Raw genomic sequence first — 14,211 nt, 5'->3', positions numbered from 1 at the left:
TATATTAATCTAGTACTATTACTAGACTACTATGGTAAAGGAATTGCATTACCTAACAAAGTGTTGCAAGATATGTTAAAATGAGGCATTATAGTAGTAATAGAGGCGTTGCATTAGCTATACGATATCACTGTAAGATGTATGGAAGCGTTGCAGTAGATGCAAAAATGGGACAAAATATCACAAATAGGGGCGTTGCAATAGTTACTGGATGGCGTTGCAGTAGATCTGGAGGCGTTGCAATAGACCCTATAGCTGATGCAATGGCTACTTACACCTATTGCAATGGCTATGCGATAGCCGTTGCCATAGGTCTAAAACGTCGTTGCATTATACCTATAGCAACGCCTTCAAATGCAACAGTTGGGGGTCGTTGCATTAGACCTATTGCAACGGAAATTGGCCCTAATGCAACGAATTTCAAGGGTTGCATTAGGCTGAAAATGTAGTAGTGTCATAAAAACAAAGGTACAAGTTACAACACTTTGCATACTTACATTTTGTATCGCTTACTTGCATGTATAATAATTGTGCAACGAAAAAAGGATCACGATGACATATATGAAGGCAGCTAATATTAAATCTTCTCTATCGCGTTGCAGATTTAACTCTAACTGATGAACAAATTCAAGCTTTTGCACTGGCAGATATTGAAGCTAAACTGCAAAGTAATGGCAGTAGCCTTCGAAAATTCAGTGAGATGCCTTTTCCAGATGTATTAGTCATGTTTGAAGGTCAAAATAAGCCAATAGCGGATGAGCTTTCATATGACATACCCTCATTAATTCAGGAATATGACAAACTGTTTCCATGTCTAACCGAAGAACAACTAATGGTTTTCAACGAAATAATGCACTCTATTAATGGCCAATCAGGAGGTGTGTTTTTTGTATACGGATATGGAGGCACGGGTAAAACATACATTTGGAGGACATTGTGTGATGCAATTAGGAAGATGGGTGAGTTTTGCCTGTAGCATCAAGTGGAATTGCGTCCCTACTTCTTCCAAAAGGTCGAACCGCCCATTCAAGGTTCGGGCTTCCACTCAATGTTTGTGAAAACTCTACGTGTGTAGCTATTAGGCTTGGTTCTGTTGCTGCATTGCTCATGAGAACAAAGCTAATTATCTGGGATGAAGCACCAATGATGCACAAATATTGCTTTGAAGCACTTGATAGGAGTTTAAAGGACATTATGCAAGCTGTTGATCGAGATATTTTGCATCGACCATTTGGAGGTAAAGTTGTTGTCTTTGGTGGTGATTTAAGACAGATTCTGCCTGTTATACCCAAGGGTACAAGGCAAGATATAGTATTTGCGACCTTAAACTCTTCGTTTCTATGGGATTCATGTAAGGTTTTAAAGCTTACACGCAATATGAGACTTCAATCATGTTCTTCTTCGTCTACCACTAATGAAATAAGGGACTTCTCCGAATGGATACTGAGCATTGGTGATGGCAGAGCTGGAGGGCCCAATGATGGAGAAGTCGATATTGAAATCACTGAAGACATTCTTATAGACGGTGGGTAGATGACCCCATATCATCGATTGTCGACAGCACATACCCTTCACTCACTGATCACTTTGGGAAGCCAAATACTTAAGAAAGAGCAATTCTAGCTCCAACTAATGAAATAGTTGAGAAGGTAAATGATCATGTGTTGTCCACAATTCCAGGTGATGAGAAAATTTACTTGAGTTGTAATGCAATTAGTAAAGATGAAGGGAACTTAGGGGCTCATGATATATATTCTACTAAATTCTTAAACACAATAAAGTGCTCGGGCCTGCCAAATCATAGTATTAAGTTAAAAGTTGGTGCGCCGATCATGTTGCTTCGTAATATTGATCAGACATCTGGATTGTGTAATGGCACGAGGCTGGTAGTGAAGCATTTAGGCAATCGAGTGATTGAAGCTACTGTCATTTCAGGGAGCAATGTTGGTGACAAGGTATTCATCCCACGAATGACACTAACACCGTCTGACTCAACAAAATTTCCTATCAGATTTCAAAGACGGCAATTTCCTTTGACTGTGTGTTTTGCCATGACAATAAATAAAAGTCAAGGACAATCATTGTCGCACGTCGGGTTGTATTTACCAAGGCCTGTTTTCAGTCATGGTCAGCTATATGTCGCTATTTCCCGAGTCACGAGCAAAAAAAGACTTAAAATTCTTATTTGTGATAAAGAGAATAATGTGTGCAAAACAACCACAAATGTTGTTTATAAGGAAGTGTTCCAAAATGTGTAACTTCATACACATTTTTGTAATGTTTGTTAATATAACTTTTACTTATTCTTTCATTACAAAATTTGTTGTCTGCTATTGGTTTCATTGAAAATTTTGTCTTATTAAGCAAATCACTTCCCGTGCATTTTTGCACGGGTCCCAAAACTAGTTAAATTGTAATATTACGGCAGATTGACGAAACTGTTTGTTATATTTTGCGTATTTTATGAGTTGGGTAATTAATTGCCGCTTAAAAAAAGATGGTACCACATAGAAAAGCCAAACAAAAATATTGTGGTACAAAATTGAATATCCCTTTCAATATAAGCTTAATATCTGACTTGTTTTCTTGCAGGCCATCACTTCTACTGGGCTAAAGAAGGGAGACTTACTTTTGGCCGATGTGAGCACTAAGTTGACAAATAAGAATGTGACTACAGGTGTGAAAGGTGATACCAACTCTAATGTAAGTGGCATGCATATGCTCAAATATATTAGTATCTCATAAAAGTAGATTTTAAGTTAAGAATGCACGGTTTATTGGTTGTATTACAGATACTTGAGGATATATTGATGACAGATAGCAGGCGGTCTTATGATCATATTTTTTTTTCCTAATTACTATTTTCTAGATTAAGTTCAAAATACATGGTTTATCCTGGTATAACTTTTACAGATACTCGGAATTTTTTTGGTGACAAATAGAATGACTTTCTTACAATCACTCTATTTCCCTAATTTTGCAATTATCTAACCTTCCAACTTTGTGTGCTTCAAAGTCAATATTTGGATAATGCAAAAACATTCAATATAACATGTATATAGAAATAGAGGTAGTATTTACTAAAATAATGATCACCTGACTTATTGCTGATTAATCAACACGTGACAAAATTCTAGTGGCAGAAAGAGGTATCACGTGGTGCATAGACGTCGTTATACACACCTTTTAATATATTTGTATAGATAAATCCAATAAGTTAACTTTCACACATGTTAATACACTAGTTGAATTTTTAAGATCTCCCAGTTATTGCTTTATAAAAGGTTGGTATTTTGAAAATACATTTTGAGACTAATCCAACAATATATTATACTACCTCTTGTGATTATTAGTTTAGCCATTTGTTTGGGACACATTTGCCGATACACTAATTTGTTCCTTAATATCTCTAATTATCAATAAGCAAAAATTACAAAAAGTTCAAATTTGGATAATAAACATTGAGATGGATCTAACATCTCAAATGACAATTTTTTTCATTAAGTACATATCACAAGAGATAGTCAAAGTCATCATGTATGTGAATTGTGTCAAAAGTCGAAATTGGTAAACTAATAAAATTCGGAGGAAGTATGTAGCATTTGAATCTATGCATTAGTTTCATAATGTCGTCAAAGTTGGTATTTGAATAATGCAAAAACATTCAATATAGCATGTATATAGAAATAGAGGTACTATTTACTAAAATAATGATAACCTGACTTATTGTTGATTAATCGACACGTGACAAAATTCTAGTGCCAGAAGGAAGGTGCCACGTGGTGCATAGACGTTGTTATGAACACCTTTTAATATATTTGTATAGATAAATCCAATAAGTTAACTTTCAGACATGTTCATATACTAGTTGAGTTGTTAAGATCTCCCAGTTATTGCTTTATAAAAGGTTGGTATTTTGAAAATACATTTTGAGACTAATCCAACAATATATTATACTACCTCTGTTTTTTTAGTTTAGCCATTTGTTTGGGACACATTTGTCGAAACACTAATTTGGACCTTAATATCTCTAATTATCAATAAGCAAAAATTACAATAAGTTTAAAATTTGGATAATAAACATTGAGATGGATCTAACAACATCTCAAATGACAATATTTTTCATTAAGTACATATCACAAGAGATAGTCAATTTAAATCATCATATATGTGAATAGTGTCAAAAGTTGAAACTGGTAAACTACTAAAATCCGAAAGAAGCATGTGGCATTTGGATCCGTGCATTAGCTTCATAATGCAGTCAAAATTAGTATTTGCATGATGCAAAAACATTCAATATAACATGTATATAGAAACAGAGGTACTATTTACTAACTATATATAGTTGTAAATTATAATCAAGTAATTATTAATTCAAACTAATAAAATAAGTGTTTATCATAAAAAATATTTTTCATGATCAGAAGAATATGTAGTTATAATCACCAACAACTCTTTTAATTTTATTATAGAGCCTAAACTATCCCACTTTGTATTTAAAACTAAAAACTAAAAAACTAGATGTGACACCTATGGAGCCATCTCTAAAAAAAAACGACTTAAAAATGTAACTTAAAGTGAAGCAAACTAAAGGAGATATATATTGAGAGTAAGTTATACCTATAGGCTATGAGGAATGATAAACCTCTTTTTGCTAGATGTTTGCAAACATCTAGCAGGGGTAAAATTGTCAATATATATAGGAAATAGTTGTCAATCAAACAAAAAAATTATCTCGAAAATTGCAAAGTGTCAGTCAAACCAAAAAGTAGTCGCGAAGATTCCGATGCTAAAAAATAGTGTTCATGCTACTAAAACTAGTGTTCGTGTAACTAAATATATTGTTCATGCAACTAACAATAGTGTTCATGAAATATAAAATAGTGTTTTATTCATCTTCTATTTCATGGGACCATATCACCAAAAAGTTATCTCGAAAATTGCAGAGTGTCAGTCAAACCAAAAAGTAGTCGCGAAAATTCCGATGCTAAAAAATAGTGTTCATGCTACTAAAACTAGTGTTCGTGTAACTAAAAATAGTGTTAATGCAACTAACAAATAGTGTTCATGAAATATAAATAGTGTTTTATTCCTCTTTATCTGCTAGATGTTTGCAAATATCTAGCAAAAAGAGGTTTATCATTCCTCATAGGCTATAGTACGTAAAGGTAAATTTTACCACTATTACAAAAATGGGGTGAATCTCAGTACGTAAAGGTAACTTAATCCTATATATATACAAAAATGGGGTGAATCTCAGAAGTATGAATTTTATTACAAAAATGAAACCTTGGACAAACAAATGTTGTAGAGATCAAGGATCTTGGGGAATGGTTTCTCTCCTTTGCACAAGATGGCATTGAGCATATCACATACATTGCTTATCTAAGGCCAGCAAGCTATTTCCTTATTGAAATCATTGTTAAATATAAATATTTCGAAATTTACGACATCATATCGACAACAATGAGAGAAAAGGTGGCTTGTTTTTATGGTAATGGTAGAGATAAAAGACTACTTTATTTACCAATAGTTGTTGCTCAACAATGGTGGCCTGGGACGGGTCGGGTCATATAGAGCTTGAATAAAGGTGCAGATATTATCTTAATGACTGTAACTATTTTATAAGTAACTTTCAGTCATGAGTTAAGACTGCTCAATTTGGATCTCCAATTTGTCAAATCCACTTCTTTTTTAGTTTCTGGCTGTGTTTTTGTATGCTTTAAATCCACGTTTTCGTTTTTCGTTTGTTTCTATAATCCGCACCGATGGCCTCCCTTATCTTGGTATTGCCCATCCTGATCCTATGGAACTAAGGATTCTATGGTTCCTTAAATATGTTCTTAATAACCTCAATATAACATCAATTGAGCAATCTGATGGGTTTCCTGAAAAATATTAAAACTTTGGATACCCTTATTTTATAGAGTCCTACGTGATATTGTATCACTCCCAAAGCCCTAATTTTAGTAGTATTATGACTTTGAGTTATCAACTTTTATCCGAAACATTAGTTGTAATGGTTGAAGATTTTGAAAGCTATATATATTGCACTTGCACAAGCCAAACAACCCCTCCAAAAAAAACAACCAAACAACCATGCATAAAAATATTATAGCACGTCAAAGAAATTTTTATCATGGAAGTTGAAAACCAAGATCGTGTTGATTCTTTTTCACTTCATGTTTATTCAATAGATCATGTCAGCAATGAAAATATGAAAAGTTTAATGGTACGCAAGAAACTTCATCTCGTTCTTGATTTAGTTAACATACTTCTTCATTCAAAGGAGACCAAAGATTTAACCTCTTCTGATCAAAATTATTTACAACGTTATGATTGTCAAAGGCGGATAAAGGAAGGAAAATTGTACAGATGGACATAGGTAATTCTAAACTTTTTGTGATTTAAATTCTCAATTTCTTTTTCTTGTACGGTATGTTATACTTCCTCCGTTTAGAAATAGTTGTACCGTTTCTGTTTGGCACATTTCTTAAGGAGGTATGGTGGGGTCATGAGAGGGATAAGTTAATGAGAAAAGATTAATGACAAAGGATAGTATAATGACAACTATTGTGGGCTCAACTGATGGGTTTTCTACTTTGTAAAATCCGATGATAGAGAAAAATCCAAAAGGTACATTTATGGAAAAGCAACTTTAACTTTTAGTTTCACACCCCCTCCAAAATCAGAATAGTTGTATATACAACACTCCCTCCAAATTACATACGGTAGTGTAAATTTAATGAAATTTTCAAACTTCCCTCCAAACATTTAAGAGCTTTACCATTACAAAAAAAATTCACTATAAACTCTACAACAGTAAGTCAGTAACATTGATGAAGCTTTAAAAAAAACGTCTTCAAAGAAACAATTCTCACTCACTCACTGCACACACTTCACAATTTTTTTTTTTTGCACAACACTTCTTTGATGGAGTTTGAGGTGGATGAGTATGACAGATGGCTTGAAGATTTAATGTTTGATTCTGATGAAGACATAAGATTGAATGAACTCATCCACATTGAAGAGCAGATTAACAACATTGAAGATTCCGATAATGACGAGGAGATGAAAAACAACTGGTATGTTACTGATTTTGATAATGAAGAAGAAACAAATAATGCTGAAAATAATGAACAAATTAATATCAAGAAAAAACTGGAATTAGGGAGTAGACAAAAGTCTCACATAGTGACTAGATTGTTAGAAGTTGCTAAGAATTTAGTTATACCAAGGGAAAAATTCAAAGAAATTGCAATACGTTTTGGGGTTAATAGAAGCACAATTTATAGAATCTGGACATAAGCTAAGAAACAAGCAATATGAGGCAATGAAATTAATATGCAGACAAAAAAAAAAAACAAATGTGGCAGAAATCCAAAGTTCACTGATGATGAAGCATTAAGATCAATCCCATTAGAGCAGAGAACAACGCTAAGATCTTTTGCATCAGCACTTATGTGTAGTCCTCCAACGGTGTATAGGCTCATGAAAAGGGGAATTTTAAGGTCTCATACCAACTCAGTCAAGCCTAAAGTCACACACATTCACAAAATACAAAGGTTGCATTTTGTACTCAACAAAATCTTACCAAGAACAGTGTGAGAAATCCCTAATTTCTCTTATTTATATAACATGGTCGACATTGACGAGAAATGGTTTTACATGAGTAGAATCACTCAAAGATTTTATCTCATTCAGATGAAAAAGACCCATACAGATCTGTCCAATTGAAAAACTACATCATCAAAGTGATGTTCATGGGTGCTATAGCAAGACCTATAATTACTAGTGATGGAGTGATCATATGGGATGGCAAAATTGATATTTTCCCATTTATTGACGCCGTGGAAGCTCAAAGGTGGAGTGTGAACAGAGAGAGGGGCTTTAGAGAACAAAGCAATACAACACATCACAAAGGAAGTGATCAAGAACATGATCACTACAAAGTTATTACCAACAATCAGAGCTAAATGGCCATCTTTTGGATGTAAATTTATTTGGATTCAGCAAGATAACGCAAGACCCCATATTCAACTAAATGATCCACAATTTCTAGAGGAAGCAACAAAGGATGGACTTGATATGCATCTAATTTCTCAGCCCCCTCAATCACCTGATCTAAATTGTTTGGATTTAGGTTTTTTCAAGGCTATACAATCTCTACAACATCAAAAGTTCCCGAAAATCATGGACAACTTAGTGGAGAGTGTGAAACAAGCATATGAATGTTATGATCCACGACTCATAAATTACACTTGGTTATTATTAATGTATGTGATGGTTGAGATTCTGAAGGTAAAGGGTGGAAACAACTACAAAGGTCTTCATAAAGGAAATAAGAAGCTAGATAGATTGGGTTTTCTACCAACTAGAGTCACAATTCCTCTCGAGTTGGTAGATGACACAATCTCATACCTAAATGAAGGCGTAGTTACTATTAGAAGGGAAGTTTGTGAAGATGTAGATGGTTCTAATTCAGCATCTACAAATGCTGCCATAGAGTCAGATTTCACAACATACATGCAAATCACAAAATTTTCTAACTTGAGCAAGGTAAGGCTATTTAGTTAATTATAACTTTTATAAGTTGAGCAAGATATGCTCATTTATTTTCTAAATCATAAATTGTTGTAACTAACTTGAGCAAGATAAGCTCATTTATTTTTTAAATCATAAATTGCTGTAACTAACTAGAGCAAGATAGGCTCATTTATTTTGTAAATGATAAATATTTTTAAAGACTTTTTTTGTGGATAAAGTTCATGGACTTTTTTTTGTGTATAAAGTAATTAAGATCCAATATGCAAAACTACTATGGTGAAACACTCTTTATCATCAAAAATCTAGCAACAACATTTTTAAAGGCAGCTAGTAGTCAAGCAAACCAGTTCTGAAAGCAACATTTTCAAACCCAAAGCAACATTTTTTTATTACCAGATGCACACTAGTAGTCAAACAAACCAATTCTCAAAGCATGAAGCCACAATTACTACAAAATGTCTAACAACATTCACATCCATTTGTTGCGTATATTGGGACTCACAAATTACTATCCCAAATAATTTTGCTCACAACATTATACAACAATATAAAGTTTCCACAAAACCATTTCAAAAACAACCAAATTAATCCCAAAATCATGAGCAACTTTCTACTAAAACTGAAACTAACAGATAGATGCTTATCTAGTTAAAGATTTTGGCCAATTGTTAGGGGCTTGCGTTTCATCTGAGTCGTATCCAATTTTCAGTGAAGATGGTGGTGGAGGATATTCGGTTGGAGAGGAGGGACGAAAATACCTTGTCCTCTTGTTACTATTGTCTTTTTCATGCTCAGGTGTATCCGGGGCTACTTCAGCCACGAAACCCACTCCAGTTGGTGGTGTTTTGGGGACACACTCTTCAGCATTGCCGCTACTTTCGTCTTCGCCATCAGATCTCCAATGATCACAATTGAAGTTTTTCTCTCAAATCAGAAAAATCATCATCTTCATGAGCAAGATCAAAGTCGTCCTCCTCTTTGAAGCTAGATCGATGTCGCATAGGGTGCTTCAACTTCATGAATTTTACGTATTCCTCATCACTTTCAGAAGAATAATGATAGTAATAGGGATCCATAGATAAAAATTTAACAGAGAGAGAGAGAGAGAAGATCCAAAAAGATCCAAAAAAAAAAATTGACGGTTTCTAGGGTTCTTGAAGAGTGAATTGAATAGATCGAAGCTCATAACAATGGCGCATAATGGATTGAATAAGTATATTCTCCATAAAATGGAAGGGAGAATATCGAAATGGAGAGGGTCAAAGTTTTAGGGTTCTTGAAATTGAAGAATCGAGACTAGATGTTACTAGATTTTGGGGATTTAATTTCAGTAAATTGGGGGGGGGGTAAGGAAACTACTCATCTGATATTCTTTTTAAAAGGTACAGGTAATGGGGAGATAGGTGGGTAGATTTAATAATGGTTGGGAGATTAATAAATGGGAGGGAATGGTTAGTAGGTGAATAATTAATATTAGAAGTTAATAGTAAGGGCAAAAAGGTAATTTTATGCAATGAAATCATACCAAAAAAGGAAATGGTGCAACTATTATGACATTTCCGAAAAAGGAATACGGTGCAACTATTTTGAAATGGAGGAAGTATATGTTAATTATACTTTTAAATTAAAATTCAAATTTAAACTAATAGGTAAAATTTGGCAACACTGAATTCCTTAATTCTAAGACCTTGCAAAAGATTATATGTAATTGTAGTATATAAATTTATTAACCAATCTCAATTAGTTCCAACATATCAAACCCATGCAAAAATAAAAAATAAACATATGCAAAAAAAATAATTTTAAGTACTTTTGAAAGATTATACTTTTATACATATCTATGCATATTTTTTCTAATTTGTTAGTCGTTCCAATATATTATTTAGAAGATTTATTTCTACGTATATATTGCTTGTTTTTTGTTAAAAAAATTGGATTTATACATGACATGTACAACTATAATCATTTATTTTTCAGTTTTTTCACCATATACTCCTGACAATTGTTTTTACACCATATACCCTTTCAAGTTCCCAAATTCCCCCATATACCCTTCACTTTTCGAAAATACACCCACTTACCTTTAATGACAAATAACGTTAATGTACATTAGTCATTAACTTCTAATCCCCTTCTAATCCAAGTTAACTAACCTAAACCCTAACCCTCTCTTGCCTAATTAATCCTAAACCCTACCCTAATCTCCCTTTAACCTTAAACCTACCCTAACCACCCACCCACCACCCCTCCCTCCACCCCTATCCCACTCCTTCCCCCACCCCAGCCGCAACCCCTTCCCTTTCCCCCGACAACCCCACCCCACCCCCTCCGATCCCCTTTGCCCAGAAACCCCACCCCCCTCTCCGCTCCCGCACAGCCACCACACCCTGAACCCAACGCCACCACACCAACGAGAAACGCCACCACACCACCCCTGAAACTCCCCCATACCACAACAAGTCGATGGAGAAAAACAGAGACTGGCGATCCCCCCTCCTACATACCTCTCCCCTTCGAAAAACATAGACCGGCAAGCGAAACAGAGGAGACTTTCGAAAATCAGAGGTGCGTTTTTCGGCGAAACAGAGGAGAGAATCCGGTGGGGTGGGGTCCGAAAATTAGTGGTGGTGGGGTGCGAAAATCCGATAGGGTGGGGTCACAAGTGTGAAAATCTTGTGGGGTGGGGGGTGGCGGTGCAGCAGTGGGGGTGGTGGGTTGGCGAGGTTGCGGCTGGGTGGCTGGGGGTGACGGGGGTGATGGGCTGGTGGGGTTGGGGTTGTTGGGGGTGGTGGGATGGTGGGCTTTAGGTTTAGTTAGGTTTTTAGGGTTTATTATTATTTTTAAGGTTATTTAGGATTTAAGATAGTTAATTAGGATTAGGAGAAGATTAGGTCCTAATGACTAACGGAAGTGTAACACGGTTAGTCAAAAGGGTAAGTTGATGTATTTTTCGAAAAGTGAGGGGTATATGATGTGGAAAGTTGAAAGGGTATACGGTGCAAAAAAAAAATTGTCAGCGGTAAATGGTGAAAAAACCGTTAATTTTTTAATGTACCATTAATCGAAATAATTCTAACTGAAATTACATGATCTCTCCCTTAGATGCCCAAAACTATAATTTAGTATTGCGGACTCGGGGTTGTCGGTCTTTGTATTAGTTTTTTTTTTCTTGAAAAAAAGTGTCATTGCATTAGCTTTTGCGCTATGGCTAAGCCTTGGTTATTTATGTTTTTTGCTTATTAGTGTATTAGTATTGTTTATAGAACCCGTATGCAAACAATGTCACTTGTCAGGTTGGAGTATAATTGTGTGTGACTTACCATGTCCGTGTAATGTAGGCAATATCTTGTATTTTTTTTTTTTGTTTTAATACTTTTAGATCGTAAGAAAAAGCATTATACTGAGTTGTAATCTATCAAATGTCAATTTAGTCCAAAATTAGTAGGAATGGCTTTTTGATAAACTGGGAGTAGGTATTCTTTTCATTTTAGTTTTCCAATACGTTGAGATGTGGTTAGAATCCTTCTCGTCGCCCGATATCGAAAAATGGAAAAAAAATATATGCTATAAAATATTTTTTTTTTCTAAGGCTGATAGTAAACAAGTAAAACCATTACAAATAACTTCAGGAAATTTGGGGTTAAGAGTTTGAATTTGTTGACTTCTATTATTTACATATATTTTCTCATAATGAAATTAATTTAAAAAAAGGCATATTTTTCCTCATATATACAATACTTTGCAAGTTATGATATGTTTTATTTCATTTGTTTATTTATTAACATAAAGTTTAAATGGCAGGGATTAGAATGAAACGGAAAATACTGGGTGACCAAGTTAAGGCCATATGTTCAAACCTTCCTTTAAGAAGCAAACAAATTGTTCAATTTGTCGATGTTCATACTAGGAGATCGGGTATCTGCAAGGAAGATGCTTGACATACTTAATCCTAAGGAGATGTATTATGCACATTCGCAAGTGCTTACGAGAGAAGACTGTGTGACACTATTAAAAAAAGGGCTAGATCTTGCATCGTCGCATGAAAGAGTTGTTTTAATAGTTGATAAAACAAAAGATGCTTAGGACAATGATACTAAAAGTGTGATTGAAATACAATCATACAACTTTTTTGATGACATATCATTAGATAACAGGTCTTTGTCGAGACGTTTGATAGATGAAAGTGAAAAAGTACGGAGAATTAGCGAGACTCTTGAAAAACTTAAAGAAGATTCATGCTCAATTCTACCGCGAGGACAAGGAAGGACAATATCATGAATGGCGAGATGTAAAGGAAGCAATTGCCAAAGTGAAGAGACAATCTGAAGAGAGGTTTGAGTTTAGTAATGAACTAAAAGCCAAAGTCCGAATGGCGTTAGAACTATATAATTGGGGTTGTAAATAAAAGGATTTGCCAAGAGTATTTTGTTTTTCACTATTTTACTTCTAAATTAGTTGTTACACTCCTAGGATATAATAGTAAATCTTTAATTTAGTTTATTTATAATTTCTTATATGGTTAAGCAATCTATCTTGAACAAAAGATAAGTAAAATATTAATTGGCTAAGTTTTGTTTCGGTAAGTAAAATCTTGAGTGATAGTACATTGTTTTTTAAAATATGGCATTAAATTTTATCTAATTCAATGCTATTAATGATATATAAAAAAACCTATTTCATTCTTCCGTAAATTTATAACACGACATAGTTCTTTTTTTTTTTTTTTTTTTTTTTGAGCCACTTCAATAAAAATCAAAATTATTTACATCATATCCTACCACGAACATAAAATTTAACACTAAATCGGCAATTATTGTATGCAAATACAAATGAACTTGATTTTTTTCAGAAGATCAATTTTATTACATCTCATCAATGATTCATCAGATAGAGAACCATAAGAGGATGAACAACAATACAATTTATTATTACAAATACATTATTTATAAAACCTAAAATAGCCATTTAATAAAGCTATTTACCCTGAACAAGGAGGATCATATTCACAAACTACAAAAGGCCAACCAGCCCCACAAAGTATAGTAGCACATCCGATATATTTACTCTCCTTACAAACCACTTGTTTGTATTGCTTACACTCCTTTCCATTCTTACACACATTTGATTGTTGATCATAGTTTTCCTTCTGTTGCACCCACTGGCTCACAGCATCGATGATCCTAAATGCCGCGTATCCTCCCGCCGTGTTCTCCCCATATGGTCCGCCTGACTTCATTGTGTTATCACATTTTTGCTTGACTTTATCGGCAAACTGTTGGGCGAATGACGCTAATGTTTGGTTCCATACAAGAGGAGCAACCCCAACTTGAGCACGGACCGTGTTGTGAGCTTCTAAGAACTGTTTTTGGTCATCTTCAGCATGTGATTTCAGAAAACTTGAGAAAAAAATGATACACAAAAGACAAACGAATAGTTTCATTTTGATTGACAAAACAAATGAGGAAGTTGTGGGATGTTTGGAGAATTTCAAGGGGATTATATATGAATGACTTGATGACTATTAATAGGGTTAAAGTTTAATTTAGTCATGTCTTTTTATATCGTTTTAATCTATTGTCTCTGAAATTTATGATTTTCATGGTTGTTAGTTATGCAAATAAAGCTTAAGTTTGGTTGGCCAAATTTGGAAATTCAACATAAAAT

At 34.3% G+C, this 14,211-nt stretch overlaps 1 protein-coding gene across 1 annotated transcript; it reads right to left on the bottom strand.

The window, feature by feature from the left end:
- Nucleotides 1-13,522: 13,522 nt before the first annotated feature.
- On the bottom strand, nucleotides 13,523-13,987 carry LOC130591702 (pathogenesis-related protein 1A1-like). The gene has a single exon (XM_057395393.1). The coding sequence runs from the start codon at nucleotides 13,985-13,987 to the stop codon at nucleotides 13,526-13,528; it is 462 nt and encodes a 153-aa protein (XP_057251376.1). The 3' UTR covers nucleotides 13,523-13,525.
- Nucleotides 13,988-14,211: the final 224 nt, after the last annotated feature.

Source organism: Beta vulgaris, chromosome 6, assembly GCF_026745355.1.
Source record: "Beta vulgaris subsp. vulgaris cultivar EL10 chromosome 6, EL10.2, whole genome shotgun sequence".
Taxonomy (NCBI): domain Eukaryota; kingdom Viridiplantae; phylum Streptophyta; class Magnoliopsida; order Caryophyllales; family Amaranthaceae; genus Beta; species Beta vulgaris.
This window is presented reverse-complemented; position numbering and strand designations above follow the sequence as displayed.